Genomic DNA, 17,905 nt, shown 5'->3' with positions numbered 1-17,905 from the left:
TATCAATACTATAGCAGGCACGGCCAGCCTTATTGAAGGTCATGGCCCGGCTCACTTGGTGATGCCTAAAGGCACGCATTTAGAAATTTCTAATGCATTATATTCTCCTAAATCAAAGAGAAATCTCTTAAGTTTCAAAGACATTCGCATGAATGATCTACATGTTGAAACTAGGGGCGAGGGAAAGAAAGAATTCTTCTTTATTTATGAAAATGCCCAAAGCCATAAGAAAGTCCTAGAGACTATCCCTGCTATATCAATAGGCCTCTATTGTGCCAATATAAAATCGAGTGAGGCTAACACTTCAATTCCTAATGAGTTCAGAGAACCCTTTAAACAATGGTATGAAAGGCTTGGCCATCCTGGCAAATCCATGATGCGCAAAATAATCTCGAGCTCAACTGGCCATTCCTTGAAAGATAGGATAACTATCCCTATGAGCATTACATTTATTCCATGCTCACAAGGGAAATTGCATTAAATTTTCTGGAAAGAATACATGGTGACATATGTGGACCAATACACCCACCTTGTGGGACATTTCGATATTTTATGGTCCTCATTGACGCATCGACCAGATGGTCGCATGTTTGTCTATTATCATCTAGAAACTTAGCATTGGCAAGACTATTGGCACAGATCATAAGACTGCGAGCCCATTTTCCAGATTTTCCACTAAAGACTATACGTCTTGACAATGCAAGTGAATTCAGTTCCCAAGCTTTTAATGATTACTGTATGTCCATGGGGGTAAGTGTGGAACACTCCGTGGCACATGTACATACACAGAACGGATTGGTCGAATCCTTCATTAAAAGAGTCCAGTTGATTGCTCGACCATTACTCATGAGGTCGAAGCTACCAGTATCAGCTTGGGGGCATGCGGTATTACATGCTGCTGAATTAATACGCATAAGGCCATCCAATTTCACACTCCGCGCATGCCCACGGACTAGTTAAATATAAAACTGAAACAAAAATCTTTGAAAAAGCCACAAAAAGATTTTACAAGAATTCAGTCAAACCAAATTTAACTAATTTGAACTATTTCATTCTACCTCTAAAGTGATAACTTTCCCTTTTTCTAATGGAACCTTTTGATGATTACATATTTGATTAGAAGAATATATGCTAATAAATAAAAAATGGCAGTTTACGTGGGTTTAGTCTTAGGATTTTAATATCTTGGTATTACTAATAATTTTCATTTAAATAATTACAAAACACATTGGCTTTTCGATTCAGTTCGGTTTAAAATTGAATCTAACCAAACCGTTCGGGTTGGGAATATCTTCAACCGAATAGTTTGATAACATAATTTGGTTTGGTTTGCATCGGTTTGAGTTCGGTTGGTTCAGTTTGACTCGGTTTGGATAGTTTTTTTTGTCGCATAACCGTGTCTCCATATGATCAAGATCATGTTTACTATTTAAGACAACAGCACCAGTTATTAGCTACACAGCTCTCTCTCTCTCTCTTCTATGTTTCCCTCCAATGGAGTTTGTTACCTTGCGTGTAAACCAAACAATCTGGCTCTATGTCTAAAGCCGAACGAATCAAACTTAGGATAGCAAGACAGTCCATGATTCAATGCTTAATAGGCACTATATGATATAAAACAGATTTAAACTGGCTCATTCGCCACACCAAAAAAAACTGACTCATTCACACATAAAATGATAAAAAAGAAAGCTCAAACTGTTGTGTTGGAGAGTAGAGTGTGGGACACGGTTCGAGAGCCTTTGAATTATATTTTAATAACCGAGTTTTGTATGGTTGGCTCGGAGAGATTCAAAAACAGAAATGAGAAAACAAATAGCAGAAGTCAAAATTTTGTGTTTCCTTTTGGAAATGTGATTCAGACATGTTTGCTTCAGTGTTTGGGTTGGATGTGATTATTCATTATTTTGATGTTTGCTAGGAAGATTTTGCAGGAACATAAGTTTTCTTTTGACAGTTGTCTTTACATGATCTTCAGTGCAAGTCAGAAAACACGAAATCTTATAAATATAGCTTACACTTGGGGACTACCAAAATGCTTTGATCCTAGGTGCTAACAGAAGATGGGTACAGACGTGCACATTTTCCTATAGATTTTCTATATTCCTCGAGATCAACTGTCCCCAAAAATTGAACAATATCGAGATAACAACTTTAGTATATGATGCACTATATATAATGATGCAAACAAGTAGTTCTTGTGGACTGAGTTGGTGTACAAGCTAGTGTTGTAGCATGTATCATGGTTATACAAAAGACCTAATCAGACTGTTCATGAGGATTGTGGATATCATCTATATGCACATCCAGTAGAGGTTTCAAACCTGATGAACCTGTAAGGCCAAGTGTTAGCCTACTTGAGAAACAAATATACATAGAGCTAAGCTTAGCACTTTTTCCATGTTACTATCAGCAACCTTACAAATACAAACATCAGCTAACATAGGTTAACGAAAGAACAGGCAATAAAGTGAACTGTCATGACTCTAAGAAAGCTTTTTCGAAATTGCACAGAACAGTATTGACTCCCAGAGAAGAACATAACACTGAAACGGACAAAACACAAGAGGATCATGTTTCCCAGACATTAACCGGATCCAAAACAAGACAGAACATTGTTGTAAGAAAAAAAGGAACGAACCAGAGAGAACAAGTAGTGGAAACAACTTGGTATTGTAAATATTGGTAACAAAGGAAGAATCCTGATATTGCAACATTACAGCAACGAATAAGAAGAAGAACAAAAGACCCGCAAAGGTTGTCAGAACTTGACAGCGGTTGTCCAAGTGCCTTGAACACTGGGATGTTTGGTCACATGCCTAGTCCGCAGCTTCACCACTTTCCTTCCAAGAGAGTTCCTAAGCCTCGTTGCATTCAAAAGCACTTGATCAGGATCCATGTTCTTAACACACACCACTCTTTCATTTCTATTCCCTATATTACACGAAAATCACAAGTAAAGTTCGCTAATTTCAAGATCCCTTGTAAAAACTATAACACGAAAAAAAGGAGAAATATTGATTTCATTCATTACTGTAAATGCCCTTGAGGTAAGGATGTTGTCCCCTTGAGAGTTCCGTCACCACTTCGAGCTGCGGATTCTTCTCGATCAGAGCAGGTAACTCTGATTCCATAAAGGCTCTGTTTTTAAAAACGACCCACCAGTTTCAAAGTGAATAAGAATTTGATCGATCAAATGGGATTAAACGCGAAATAACAAATTAGGTCAAATGGTTACCTTATGCCTCTGCTGCTGCCACCCCAATTACAGTAGCTCACTACCAGCTTCTGGAGCTGCCATACTCCTCTTAGTGCCATCTCAAATCTCGTCGGAGAGAAACTAAAACCCTACCCTAGCGCGTCTCGATGTGTAAATAAAAGAGAAGAAGAAGATCACGTGATAGGTGCACGTGACTGACTACATATAAATTGGAATGGGCTTATTTTGGGCTCAAACAAAAGCCTGCAACTATTTGGAGATGTACTCAATTCTCAATATAACTTGTTTCTTCTTTTTTTTTCGATTTACTGAATATAACATTTGAGAAAGATTTGAAATAATTTAACTTTGATATGAGTGTCAGTAAATTATGAAAACTATTGTGATTTGATTAAAACACTCTAAATCTGTTTAAGGGTATCTCCAACTCCGGTCTATTTTTCGCTCTAAAATCATCTTTAGAGTAAAAATGTTTCAATGCAATTATATCTCTTATTTTATAATATAGCGAAAAATAGGTTTACTCCAAATATAAAATAACTTATTTTTTTGTCACTCTATTTTTTACTCAAAAATAGAGTACTATTGGACTAAATTCAAACTCTATTATAGAGTAAAATATCGAGTAAGTCACTGGAGATGGTCTAACACCATTAAATTTGAATTTTGTCAATTTAACTTATAAACTCCGTAAAAAAGACAATCAAATCATATAAATCTCTCAAAATTGTACTATTAAATTTTTTCTAATAGCAATAAATTTTAAAATATATTTTTAAATTGCAAATTCAATAACATTAAACTTAAATGATTTTAAAAATCCTACTTGAATAATTACTAAATTTTTACTGAGGTTTTGTAATTTTACTACCAATCTGATTGTTAGATAACAATGACGAAACTAAAACAAACCGGTTCATGGTCTAATAAGTGAAACTACTTAACTCGGCAAAAGAAAAAAAAAGAAGCTATTCATCATCTTCATTTGCATCAGCGTAAGACTTCACGACACGTGTGTATTTCTCAGGGCTCTCATACCAGCTAGGCGTCTTGATGATCGGTTTCTCCAGTAAGTACTCGTCATACACTTTATGCCTCGGCGACATACGCTCCAATAATCTACCCCAACTGTCCATAACTCTGGTCAACCTACCACTCTTGGGTCGTCCAGTAAGATACCTAAAGTAATCTCTCGCAAGACGGAACAACTCCTCCCCGTTGATGAGGTAGATGTACTAAAAAAAAACAAGAAGAAACAATGATAAAAGGTTAAGAAGATAATATAAGACAAAGATTAACTGGAGATGTTTGTCATTTACCAGAAAGATGAAGCCTATGGTTGCTAAAACCACTTGCAGTGTTTCATGTGCTAAACCAGGAACACCACCGCCTTCTCCTGATGAGCCTTGAGATCCTCCGTTTCCACCGCCTGACCCTCCTCCTCCTCCTCTTCCCCCTCCTCGTGGAGGAGTGTTGCCACTGTCGTAATACTCTTTCTTTCGAATCTGCTCACGCAACATATCTTCAACTGATTTCTTCCCCATAGCTTTCTCAATTTCTTTCCATTGTGAAGATATCTGATGATAAAAACATCATCACTGAGCACGTTAATATCAGAAGCACGAAACATAGCTTAGTTCTGTGCTTTAACAAACACATCATCCATAGAATAAAGAAAAGCCTCTGATCTCGACACTACAATCAGATTTATCCTTCCCACCAAGTAAGCAAACAGCAAAAAAAAACATCATCTTACACGCACACACTCATAAAAGATCAATTTTGTGCACTGTTTGTCATATGGTCTAACAAGCAACAATAATCCATAGCATGAAAAGAAAGCATCTGATCTCGTCACTAGTATCAGATTAATCCCTTCAACCAAGAAATCACACAGCACAACAGCATCATACAAACACTAGTTATCATCAGAAACACACAGCCCAATTCAAGGACCAATTTTTCACACGCGCACACACACCAAAACATCAAATATGAAGCATGTAAAGACTACTAATCACAGCATCTCAATGATCTAATAAGCAAGAACATCCATAGAACGAAGAAAAAAGCATCTGTTCTCATCAATACTATCAGACTTGTCCATCTAACGAAGAACATCTGATCTCATCAATACTATCAGACTTATCCATTCAACCAAGAAACCACACAAGCACAAAAGCACCATATAAATACTACTTATCATCAGAAAATACAGCCCAATTCTCAGAGATCAACTTGAAACATGTAAAGACTAATCTCAATGATTAATAAGAAAAAAAAACACTAACCCCATTACTATCATCAGGTTTATCCTTCCCACCAAGCACGCAAACAGCAGGACCTTTCCTCTGATCCCAACGACAACGATGGCTCAGCAGAGGAGAAAACTGAGTAGACGTCGATGATGCAGAAGCCCGAAGAGTTAAGTTGCGGCGTGGCTGATAATCAAAGCGTAAACTCGTCCTCAAAGACGGTATCTTAAAGACACGTTTCGTTTGTGACGTCCTTGCACAGAACAAGGACGGTTTGAATAGGTTTGCCTGCGTGGCTATCATCTTCTTCTTTATCTCCGTTGGCTTCTCTCTCTCAAGACACCAACTTTAGGATCTTCAACAACATTCCAAAAGACAAAATCCAATAAGAACCCAAAGGTAAAGCCAATCCAAGAAGAACGCGAATAGAAGGTTACTAGAGATCTAAAGGTTGGAACTTTAAGGAAGATTGCAGTTCGGAGGATGAAATACCTTTGACGAAACCCTAATTGGATTCTTGGAGATGAAGCTTTCTTGTCTGTGTTACCAAAGAAAAAAAAACGACAACCGGAGAAATCGCGGAGCTCAAGAGAGGTGTAGAAATTGCGTTAAGCCGGCTGGTAAACGATGTCGTTTTCTTCTGAACCGATCAATCTACTTATACCCGGTTTGATAGATGTCAAACCCAGTTGTTGCCGGTTGAGGTGTTTAATTGAGATTTTTGTTCGTTTTTTTTATAGTATTATAAAATTAATATCATTTTAAAATTATATCTAGTTTGATATTTTATTTTAATTTATTTAATTTCAAACCAAAAAATTATAATTATAATTGATTTGATATAACGTAAATTTATATATCTATAAAAATCAGAAATTAAAATATAGTTTTCTGCCTAAATACCTTTTATTTTTATGTCAAAATTATAAAATTTCAAGAACCTTTTTTTTAGAAAATATTACAGAACACCATTATGGTGTTGAAAATGAGAATACAATATTTGTAGCTAGAGTATAGTTGAGAAAATTTGATATAACCACATTTTTTGAAGTTTCAATCCTTTCTCTGTCCTTCAATTTAGGATTTAGTAAAAGAACAAAAAAAAAAAAACTGAATAAACCAAAAATTGAAAACAAACCCAACCAGACCAAGCCTTGCATGTACGCTTCATAATTCTTGTTAACCGTGATAAATGTTAGCTAAACCGGGATGATTTCTCCCTATAAATGGCTTAACCTAAACCGGCGCCGTTTCAACAATTATCATTCGTCGTCTTCAGCCGCCACTCGCCTGAGCTTTTGTTCATCTCCCCCCCACCCCGATTTTAAGCTACTCGGCCGGAAAAAGTTGAAAACTTTCTGAGATTAATCAAATGGAGATGGAATTTGAATCAAGGTACGAAATTAACCGGACGGTAGAGTTCATAATCAGCAAAAGCTTCACCAGAATAGCTTTACAGGTAACCAAAACTCTTCTGAATTTGACTTCGCTCTTATCCAATTAAGAGTGTTACTTTAGTGTATTTGGGTATTGATAAAGCTCAACTCTTTCGCTTCTGTGATAGTTCCCAGATGAATTGTTGAAGGAATCAACTAAGGTCGTGCGTGCTCTTAAGAGCAAACTTAAGGAGATGAATTCTGAAAATGACAGAGAAGTTAGGTTCTTTGTTATGGCGGACACGACTTACGGTAGCTGCTGCGTTGATGAAGTTGGAGCTTTGCATATTGATTCTCAATGTGTTGTCCACTACGGACAAACATGTCTAAGCCCGTGAGTCACCATAATAAAACAACACTCTTTTCGGTTTGTCTCATTGCTGTAATAAAACAACACTGTTCTTGCAGGACATCGGTTCTTCCAGCATTCTTTGTTTTCGGGAAAGCTTCGATAAAAGTCTCGAGCTGTGTAAAGCATTTGCTAGATCACACGTCTAAGAGCGATAAGCCTGTTATGGTATGTGAACCTAGTTTATGTCTATGATGATATAAAGGGTTATGTGTGTTTTACTCTCTCTCTTTGTTTGGATTGGTTTCAGATTCTTTATGGACTAGAATACGCTCATGTGATTCCATCTATTCAAGAAGAGTTAAGATTATCGAAGCCCGAGTCTCAGTTGAAATTCTCTGTAGCCAATGTCTTGTGTTCATTCATTACTCCATCCAAGGATCCTAGAGAATCCATGGAGCATCCAGTACCATCTGGGGAAGATAGCTTGTCCTCATCTAGAAACTACAGATTAGGAGGGTTGACTTGGGACTTACCAGAAGGAAGCAAAATCGAGGACTATTTGCTTTTCTGGATCGGTTCTGACAATTCAGCTTTTGCTAATGTAGTACTCACCTTCAATGGTTGTGACGTAGGTATATATAAATGGCTTTATCCTCTTTGATCTATATTGTCTCTTGTTTCACCAACATTTCCACTGCCTGCTTTTGACAGTTTTCTCGGTATGTTTTGTTTTGTTTATCTTAGTCAGATATGATGCTGAGGAAGGTTCTTTGGTCACTGAGTTTACTCAACAGAGAAGGATACTTAAACGACGGTATGATCACTTGTTTCAAGCAGACATCTCTATTGGCTTACATTTCTACTCCTCATTGAAAGTGATGTGTTTGCAGATATTACTTGGTGGAGAAAGCTAAGGATGCGAATATTATAGGCATCTTGGTGGGGACTCTTGGTGTTGGTAAGTTCTTTAACAACTCAATTTCTACATGTGTGATTGATGAGTTAATCGATGTGTAATGCATTGAAATGCAGCTGGTTACCTTCACATGATTCACCATATGCAAGCACTCATATCTGCTGCTGGAAAAAAATCTTACATTCTTGCCATGGGACGGCCTAACCCTGCCAAACTTGCAAACTTCCCTGAGGTAAGTTAACTAGTGTCTTGTCACTCAACTTTTAACAACCAAAGTGAGATATATCAAATGCTGTGCTCTAAAAATCGGTCTAGATTAGGTAAATCGGTAATCCTATATAAAGCGCCTAACTAGCACCTAACTATTTCTTGAAACATCGGTCAGATGATTAGTTGTCTTAATGTGTTCTGTTTTTTTTTCTTTTCTTAGTGCGATGTTTTCATTTACATCTCATGCGCCCAAACGGCTCTTCTAGATAGCAAAGAGTTCATGGCACCTGTCATCACTCCATTTGAAGCCAATCTTGCTTTTAGCAGGTACAGAGAGAAAACTATTGAAGCTCTTTTAGCTTTTGATGTTCCTTAATCAATGTGTTTTGGGTTTCTGTGTTCTTGCAGAGGGAGTGAATGGACAGGTGCATACCTAATGCATTTCCAAGATGTGATTATCAACTCTTCGAAACCAGAATCAGAAGCAGAGAACGGGTCAGAGGAGGAGCCACGCTTCTCTTTCTTTCAGGGTGGTTACGTAGAAGATCACAATACAAACGGTAGGTATCATACATTTTCCCAATCAGCCAAAACTTCATTTTTGATCTCTCACAAGTTTGACAAAATAGTTGGTTACTTTGCTGCAGATGAAGCTGAGAATGGTGAGGAAGAGACAATGGCGTTGGTACAAGCTGCAGAGAAAGCATTGCAATTGAGAGGCAAAGATCATAACCAACTGGCGAAACAAACCGCTGCAAAATCAGGACCTGAGTATTTCCTCAACCGTGCTTACCGTGGTCTTGAGATAAACAGCGACAATACTACGCCGGAGCCATTCTTAGTAGGGAGAAGTGGCAAGGCATCCGGGTACAAGCACGAGTAACAACTCCAAGAAGAAACATTCCTCTGCTTGATCCTTTGATTTGATCAAGAGCCTGACCGGACAATTTTGAGTTTTGTTGGATTCATTTTGTTTGATGCTCTTACGTATGTCAGAAAAGGAGTAAAAGGTAACATTGCTTGTGTCTGTTTTCTCCAGAGAGCTGTTGGTCTCAAGCAAAGTAATATTTTGAAGCTTAGAGCATATTTCAATTGCAATAGTTAAATTGTGCAAGAGGATGTTAAAAACAGTACGGACAACATGATTTGGTGCAACAAGAGCTGCTCCGTAAAGCATATAACATCAAAAGCAAAGATAATAGCTTGCAAAAGGTACTTTATGAATAAACCGAGAGTTTGATTAAGCCAAGGCTCATGGTGACCAAGGGAATGAGTGGGAATAGCTAATTCCTTATAATTTTTACCATTTACAAGGAATATTTGTTACTTCTGATTCCTTAACATTCCTTAAAATTTAAGGAATAAAAGACTACTATTGTTCCTTGACAAATTAGGAGAGTAATGAATTTTCCTTCTATTTTATTCTTTTTTTCTTATTCCTTTTATTCCTTTTGTGGTTACCAGTTAGAGCATAAATGTGTCCATTTTAGTGGAAACTTTTTTTGGAGATGCTCTAATAAATATGTTCACACTAAAATACACATGTCACATGTAGAGAGCTTTTTAGCCAAAATATATATAAATATGTTCACACTATGTACTTTACATTTTTTTAATATAAAACTCACATGCACGGTTCTTCTTTACGTTATTTTTAATGTTTACGAATAGAGCTCGACAAATTATTCATAAATTTTGATTCGATTCGTTTTCCGTTTTGATTCGAACCGAAAAATCAGGATATCCGTTACTCTACGAAGCAAATCAAATACTAAAATGCAATATCCGTAAAAAAAGCAAATCACAAATATCAATATTTATATGAACAAATATCCAATTTGATCCGTTATATGTGTATATATATATATACATATATTTAAAGAATTTTAAATAATTTCATTTTATAAATTTTATTTTTCATGTATTATTTTGAAAAAAAAATGTCAAAATATTAATTAACAATATCTTTATATATTTATCAATCATCTTTATATACTTTTACATACACATACATGTGCACATTGACGTGGACGACACCTTATAACTAAGTATTTACCACAACTGAAATATCTAATTTTTTGGAAGTTAAAATATTTCTTTTTAATGCTTCTTTCACTATCGATCAAATTGTAGTAAAATGATTTGTCTTAATATATTTTTTTAAAAACTATTATCCATTTATAAACTATAATATGAAACTATTGGTTCGACATCACGACTATCTAAGATTCATAACATGAAAACAAACAAATAATAGTAATTTTTGATTATCACAGGAAAAAAACAAAAAAAAATCAAACATTTTAACCAAACAAACCAAATAAATATTGATTTAAAATGATAGTTATATTTTAGGAGATTAAAAACCAAAAAACAACCTAAAACCGAACCGATATCCAGATTAAACAAATTAATGTCTCCTTATTAAAAAATAACGAAACTAATAATCACATTTCGCGTAAGGCGCAGATTATTACCTAGTACTATAGTATTTCTGAATAATTAAATAATGGCAAAACTTAATCTTTAACTAGTTTTGTTAACCTGAATATTTAACTATATGTTTGTTTTAATGTTTTGTTCGGATCGGTTCTTTTTGGTTCCGGCTTTTTCAGCTAGAGGAACTTTTTAGATTCAATTAGGTACTTGTAAATTTTCGGTTCGATTCCGGATCAGGTATTTTTGGGCTGGTTCCGTTTTGGATTTTTGGGTTATGGTAAAATGCTCAGGCCTATGATAATGCGGAGAAGACCGATGAGAGACGGATCAAACCAACTCGCTATACCAACCGCTGCAAAATCAGGACCTGAGTACTTCATGAACCGTGCTTATGGAGATAAACAGCGACAATACTTCTCCCGAGCCTTTCTTACTTGGAGAAGTATCAAAGCGTCAGGATATAAGCACGAGTAGCAACTCCAAGAAGTTCACTAGATCACAAAGAAACATTCCTGTTTCTACTTGGTTTGATCAGGCATGACCGAACAATTTTGAGTTGTGTTGGATTCATGTTCTTTGATGTTCACAAGTATGTCAGAAAAGGAGCAAAACATAAAATTGCTTGCGTCTGTTTTCTCCAGAGAGCTATTGGAATCAAGCAAGAAACTTTTTTAAAGCTTAGTTACGAAAATATTTCAATTGCAATAGTTAACTTGTGCCAGGAGGATGTTAAAACAGTAGGGACAAGAGCTGCTTCGTGAGCATAACATCAAAAGCAAAGTTGAACATAAGATAAATCTTGGTCTAAGCCAAAAATGGGAATCTCAGAGCTTCCTCATGAGAAGGAAGAGCCTCTGGTCGAGTTCAAAGTGAGAAATGTGAGCTGGATCTCCACGAAGCAACATTAGGAGGCCACCGAAAGAAACATACATCTCTCTGGGGACAAGAAACCAAAAACAGTTTAGATCTCTCTGTGCAAACATTGATTTTGAAAGTTTATGAGTTTGTAGGATTCTTACGCTTTTGGAGTTTGGCCGTCACGCTCAGTGATCTTGTAAAGCTTCCCGTGCATAACGTATTCGTACTTATCAGCAAGTGTTTTCTTTGCTCCCTGTAATACATCGATATGAAGAAGATTATATCTTCAAGATTCAAACAAACAAGAGTCTGTTATTTACACACAACATAGAAAGTGTATAAAAAGCAGAAGACTTTTATTACCGGGGTAAAATAACCGGTATCAGGGGTTCCATCGAGATTAAGAGTAGGAGCCATAGCAAGTGTGAACTTATCACCAACAGCCATCGGATAAACCTCTGTGTTAACATCCAAATGCATAAACATGTCCAAGTTGTGGCTAGTTGCTTCAATACGCGTAACTGAAACCACATAACACACACACAGACACAATCAACCATTGTGCCGTTTCCTATGAGCAAGCCTCTCAATATTAAGACAGAACCAAACTTACAGATGGGAGACAAAAAAGCTTCTAAAGTTCAGTTTTTTTTTTTTTTCACAGTAACTACAATTTTTAACTTATCCAAGACTCTAAAGCAAACAGAAGAAGCTATGAATTCAATAGCAGAAACTAAACAGACAAGAAGTAACTAACATCGACTTAAGCTTCTAGTGACTTAAGTTAAAAAAAAAAAAAAAGAAGTATGTACCTTTATCGAACTTTTTGCCATCAGGGTCTAGCTTATCGACCACGAAGATATCCTCGAACATGATTATACTGCTCGCCATCTGCAAAGACGGTAACTTCAAAACCCTAAACAACTCTTTAACTCCTCGATAAAAAACCAACCCTATTAGACTAACGAAGAAGAGCTAATCATCTGGATAAATCGAATACTCGAAGTCCCTTTAGAGAAAAGAAGACTGAAAAATACGAAATTTTTTCACCTGTTCCGGAGGCTCGAGACGCGGAGAGGAATCGCAGTGAGAAAAGTTCTATGGAGGCGCAAAGAAGCGAAACTAAAGAGTGTTTTTTTTCTTTACATATATTCACTGAAGTTTTGTTTATTTACATATGTGTCTTATTGTTTTATTTATTACATAAACTCCCCAAACTTTTGTTTATACTTCTCCTGATTCCCTGTATTTTATGTTTGTTTCATATGTTTCCTGTAGTTTCGTTTATTTATAAAATCTTTTTTTTTCACATGCTAATTGGCCATGTGAATGTGGAAATAAGTTTTGTAATTAATAACAACCACGAATTTAAAATATCTGTTACATAAAAATGCAATGGGATGATTTTTATTTTTCTTTGCAACTTTTCTTATCAGTCGAGAAACTGCGCCAAGTACCATAATCATGTTCAAACCTCAACGCGTAGGTTTTTTTCAATATCTTAAGTGCGTAGGTGATCACTTCTTAACGCGTTAATGGTACTAGTTCGTATTAACGTTTTCAACCAAGGAAAAAGAACCTGAGATGTCAATAATGTATAGATATAAAGGTGAAACAAATGCATCTTCATTCTTTTGTGATCTGTAATGTGAATATCTCTACCTCAGCTATGCAACCTCACATATCTGCTATAACTCTAGGGAAAAGAACTCCAACAAAGCTCCACCAATGCAGGATTGCTTACCACCATACTACGAGGACTATGTCCTTAATTCGAAATATGTATATTTACACAAGACTTTTCACCAAGTTATTTATTTTTATTTCGAATTTGTGGCATGGAATTTGCCTGGTTGTAGAAAATTTTGATAAATCATTTATTTGCACCTCCCCTAAATATATGGAAGATCACTGGTTCATGAAGGTGCTTGTTACTGTATGATCGACCAAATACATGTTTTCTAAAGTTAAAAAAAATACATGTTTTCTAAAGTAAAAAAAAATACATGTTTTCTTTATGTCAAATATATTATGTCAACAAAGGTGCAACTGAGATATTTTCCTTAGCAAAACAAGACGAGTCTAATGAATCTTAGTCAAGCTAGACTTACATCGCTTTTAGGGTTTCTGTATTCTTAATTATTCATGAAGTACCTTTTGCACAAACGTTTATGTTTGTGAAGATGATATAGTTTTGCTAGATTTGTACCAATATTAATGAAAATATATTAGGTTGCATGTTTCACTTGACAGCTTAAAGAAAATGGATTTTTAATAAGTTGTGTGCAGGCCTTTGTTTATCAACATCAACATTAATTAATTATGTATACACTTTGGCGGTCTAAATAAATATATACTCCTAAATACACAACACATATTAAGAAAACAAAGACGCGAAAACAAAGTTGACAATCAAATGATATTTAAATAGGAACTGCTTAACAGCTAAAGGTTGTACACACCTTGAAGGCTTAAATGTGTGCACGTTTTAGTTAGTGGCCAGCATTTAATACTATTCATCGTTATCATTATCCCTCAAACCTAATAAAAATTCAAAGGATTTTCAGTATAAATAGAACCTAGTATTCACATGTAAATTTGTGCAGACAAGAATAAAACAAGTCAACTTCAAAGTAGCAGAAGTAAGAAAAGAGAAAGAGACAAAATGGCGAAGAGTTTGTGCATCTTTACTCTTTTGATGATTTTTCTATTGATTTCTACAGGTAATGTAAACTATAATATATGAACCAAACAAAATAATTTAATTTTCTAAACTTTGTAAAATATGTTTTTATCAAATTCTTTTATCAATACATGATGTAATTAAAAATGTATTTATATATACATATATGTGCATTATTAATCAGGGATACCGAAAGGAGAAGCTCAATGTATGGGAGAACGAAGCTTCACATCACCCCCAGGGATCTGCAGTCTACAGATTGGAAGCACTGTTTGCAACAATGCTTGCATTACTGAAGAATATTTCCGCGGCGAATGTGAAACTCAGGACGCAAGAACAATTTGTAATTGTTACCATTGCCCACCTAGTTAACCCTACGGTTTGTGCTGCTTGGAGAAAAAATCTGCTCGATCAGTTGTTGAACTTATATTGATCTGTGTTTGAATTTCTCTATGTGTGTGTGTGTGTGTTTTAATGTTTTGTTGTGAGGTTTGGAATAATCGGTTATATAGCCGTTCGTTTTGCTTATTTGGTTTGAAAAATTATATTACCTTTGTTTTAAAGGATATTATTACCTTTATTTTGTTGTGTGGTTTGGAAAATTATTTATTCACAAGATCAGTAAACAAACCATAAGACAAATTAATATTACATATGTCTTTTCATCTTTTACAATTAAAATGTGGATTACAAGTTGATTTGCTTATAATCCTTGTCTTTCCATCATTTACAATCTTATAATTGTGTGTTGATATTATATGTGATTTAAATCTCGTTTCACTAGTAAACAGTAAATATCATTAGACGAATACACTCTTTATCAAAATTGACATCAGACAAATGCATTGGAATAAAGAAAAATTGCGATACTGCATTTTTTTAGGTTTAGAAGAATCGTTTATAATAAAAGGAAAATTTCTTTAAATAAAAGGTTTCTATGAGTATAAAATACAAATTTCAAAAATTGTAAATTATTTATTCACAAAAGCAGTAAACAAACCATAAAAAATATTGCTTTAATATCTAATTTTGCTCTTAATTAGATTATTTTTTTACAATGGATCTATTTTTACATGCTTAACTGAAAAAAAAGGTTGCAGTCAGGTGCAATAGTCTTCCTCTCGCCTTGGTGGCCGGGCCAACAAAACACCACATGAGTGGTCTAACACTTAAGAAGTCGTAAATTTGCAATTGCAAAACTGATCACATCCATGTTTAATAAATAACATTTTAATATTTTTTTATTAATTCAGGTGTATTAGTCAATATTGGAGTTTCTGGATGACTATCATAACTTATTTGGCGATAATTATGAGATTTTAAATATTTATGTTTACTAATGTTTCTAGCTAATCCAAGAAGACTTCTTAAGAAATCTTCTATGTTAGATTTTCAAGAGTGTTAAATATGTTCAAAGTATGTTTTTAATTTTTAAAAATGTTAAGTAACTTCAAGAATTTCAAGTTATGTGGTTTAATGTGTCTTTTTTAGATCGTAAGATATAATTTTTCAACTTAAAATTTTAATTTTCACTTAAAATTCAAGTTTGATCTCTTGTGAATTTGACTGAAAAAGAAATGCTCAATGCGTGGGAAAACAAAGCGAGACGAATTCTTTGCAAACATGCTTGCACCAAGGGTGAAAGATTTTTCCGTGGCGAATGTAACTCTACTGGCATAAGAAAAGTTTGTACCTGTTACGATTGCACAGCTTAAACCTACGGCTTGTGCTGCGTGGGAAAAAAATATATGTCGATCAGTTGATGTGTTTGAATTTTTAGAGTGTGATTCAATGTTTTTTTTTTGGCATCGTGTGTGTTTAAATGTTTTGTTGTGTGGTGAACAAAAAAAGAGAGGAATAATTGAATAAATAGCCGCCTATTTGGCTTATTTGTCAATGAAAAATGTAGACTATATTAAGTTGGTTTGAAGTATATTATTATTATTATTATTATTATTATTATTATTATTATTATTTTAATATCAGTTTAGGAAGAAAAAAAAAACACTTCTCTATTATAAATTCACACATTGGTTCAAAATGCATTTATATTTTAAAATTCTTCGTTTCTGAAAAATATATAAAAATAGATTTGAAATCATATCTAACAAAGTAAAGACACCAAACCATAATATATATCTATATTTTAAACAAAAAACATCTACTTCTACTACTTGTTTGAAGCCAAAATGCAATATTTATATGGTTATATACATCTTTAACTCCACTGCACACATCTTTTATCTTTCTACTTGATTCTGGCTTGTACTTTCAAAGGGCGTATATATTTTTTTGTTTTACATTTTTGAGAAATTTAATTTTTATATTTGTGTTATTTTTGCAATCATATTTGTGTTTAATATTAATTTAATACTATAATATTTGGTAACTCTATTAAATATGTCAAGTTGAATAACTATACACTTGTGCCATATGCATATCAAAAATTATTTTTAAATTTTATTTCTAAAGTTTGCAACATATTATATTTTCTTATTAGTTACCTAATATAAGTAATCAAGAATATATCGTACCAAAAAAAAATCCGACTCGGAATTGACTCAAAAATCAAAGTCTCATATTCTATTAGACATGACATATATATTCGAACGGTTCTTAAAGTGTTATATCCGAAAACCAATATCAAATTCAACCCGCACCAAAAACCGAAGATTTTTTTTTGAATAATGTTTTATAAAAATAATTTTTTATATATTCTGTTAAGTATATATATATATATAGGTAAATATGTTCTTCACTAACTTTAAGTAAAATCACATTTAATAATTTTTTAATCGAATAACCTATTTAAAACTCGTCATTCTCACCGGTAGAGTAACAATTAAGCGAAGAACACCATGCATGGATGGATGGTGAGGTCCCATATTAACTATCATAAGATCTTTTCATGTAACTGGTTTCTTCGTAAGTATATATTTTTTATAAACAATACTTCAATAATAATATCAACTTAAATAGTTTTAGTAATCTTAAATTTACTTCCAAAAATATACTTGTAGATCATAAATTTAAATTTAGTATATTAGCCATATAATTAGGTACCAAATTGGAGTTTGATATTTGTTGTTTTTTGCCATATACGTAGCCCATAAAATATGAGTTTAAGTGGTTATGGAAAGTGGTTACATTCTTTTTTTTAGCAAGAAGGTGGTTATGTTTTTTTAGATGCAGTTATATTTTATGCTATGCGGTTATATTTTAGATGCATTTATATTTTTAAGTTGGAGTAAAACCTATATCAAATGGTAATATTCCTAATTTAATAGAATAGATAACAATAAATAAATTTGATTTGTGCTAATCTAGATCTTAAGGAAACTTTTACTATATCATTAGAGAGAATTATGATATAGAGAACCAAAATTATTTCATGTGGTTTAGATTAATATTAATTTATTTTCATTATTGATAATTTCATTAATTTGTTATATACAATCTTAATATTTTGGTTTTAGTTTTACATTATAATAATTTTATTTAATTATTTATTATCTTAATTTTTAATTTGTTTTTTTAAATTAGTCAGATAAGAAATTAAAATTGAAACTAAAATCTAAAATTAAATTATTTAATTA

The 17,905-nt window shown here is 33.8% G+C and overlaps 4 protein-coding genes across 5 annotated transcripts in view; 1 reads left to right on the top strand and 3 right to left on the bottom strand.

Moving 5' to 3' along the window:
- LOC106312818 overlaps nucleotides 1–6,078 on the bottom strand; it is a 9,448-nt gene extending 3,370 nt beyond the window's left edge. The window contains exons 1-4 of one of the 2 annotated variants that reach the window (XM_013750479.1): nucleotides 5,968–6,078; nucleotides 5,512–5,830; nucleotides 4,540–4,797; nucleotides 4,029–4,455 (exon numbers count right to left, since the gene is read on the bottom strand). In XM_013750479.1, the coding sequence (XP_013605933.1) occupies nucleotides 4,189–4,455; nucleotides 4,540–4,797; nucleotides 5,512–5,778 (792 nt within the window). In that variant the 5' untranslated portion in view covers nucleotides 5,779–5,830; nucleotides 5,968–6,078 and the 3' untranslated portion in view covers nucleotides 4,029–4,188. Of the gene's footprint in view, nucleotides 1–4,028; nucleotides 4,456–4,539; nucleotides 4,798–5,511; nucleotides 5,831–5,967 lie in introns of those variants that run through there. The other variant, XM_013750480.1, reaches the window with a different exon arrangement.
- LOC106312819 (54S ribosomal protein L51, mitochondrial-like) lies at nucleotides 2,541–3,375 on the bottom strand. Its single transcript, XM_013750481.1, has 3 exons — nucleotides 3,239–3,375; nucleotides 3,035–3,141; nucleotides 2,541–2,934 (listed from the first exon to the last, which is right to left on the bottom strand). The coding sequence occupies exons 1-3, from the start codon at nucleotides 3,316–3,318 to the stop codon at nucleotides 2,762–2,764; spliced, it is 360 nt and encodes a 119-aa protein (XP_013605935.1). The 5' UTR covers nucleotides 3,319–3,375; the 3' UTR covers nucleotides 2,541–2,761.
- A 670-nt stretch (nucleotides 6,079–6,748) lies between the features above and the next one.
- LOC106307971 (diphthamide biosynthesis protein 2) lies at nucleotides 6,749–9,471 on the top strand. Its single transcript, XM_013745074.1, has 10 exons — nucleotides 6,749–6,934; nucleotides 7,040–7,245; nucleotides 7,320–7,428; nucleotides 7,511–7,835; nucleotides 7,948–8,017; nucleotides 8,094–8,161; nucleotides 8,236–8,351; nucleotides 8,550–8,656; nucleotides 8,738–8,889; nucleotides 8,977–9,471. Exons 1-10 carry the CDS (start codon nucleotides 6,848–6,850, stop codon nucleotides 9,210–9,212), a joined length of 1,476 nt encoding a protein of 491 aa, XP_013600528.1. The 5' UTR covers nucleotides 6,749–6,847; the 3' UTR covers nucleotides 9,213–9,471.
- Nucleotides 9,472–11,446: 1,975 nt separating this feature from the next.
- LOC106309990 (DNA-directed RNA polymerases II, IV and V subunit 8B) lies at nucleotides 11,447–12,766 on the bottom strand. The gene is made up of 5 exons (XM_013747177.1): nucleotides 12,677–12,766; nucleotides 12,439–12,517; nucleotides 11,990–12,147; nucleotides 11,788–11,879; nucleotides 11,447–11,704 (listed from the first exon to the last, which is right to left on the bottom strand). The coding sequence occupies exons 2-5, from the start codon at nucleotides 12,515–12,517 to the stop codon at nucleotides 11,593–11,595; spliced, it is 441 nt and encodes a 146-aa protein (XP_013602631.1). The 5' UTR covers nucleotides 12,677–12,766; the 3' UTR covers nucleotides 11,447–11,592.
- Nucleotides 12,767–17,905: the final 5,139 nt, after the last annotated feature.

Source organism: Brassica oleracea, chromosome C8, assembly GCF_000695525.1.
Source record: "Brassica oleracea var. oleracea cultivar TO1000 chromosome C8, BOL, whole genome shotgun sequence".
Lineage (NCBI taxonomy): Eukaryota > Viridiplantae > Streptophyta > Magnoliopsida > Brassicales > Brassicaceae > Brassica > Brassica oleracea.
This window is presented reverse-complemented; position numbering and strand designations above follow the sequence as displayed.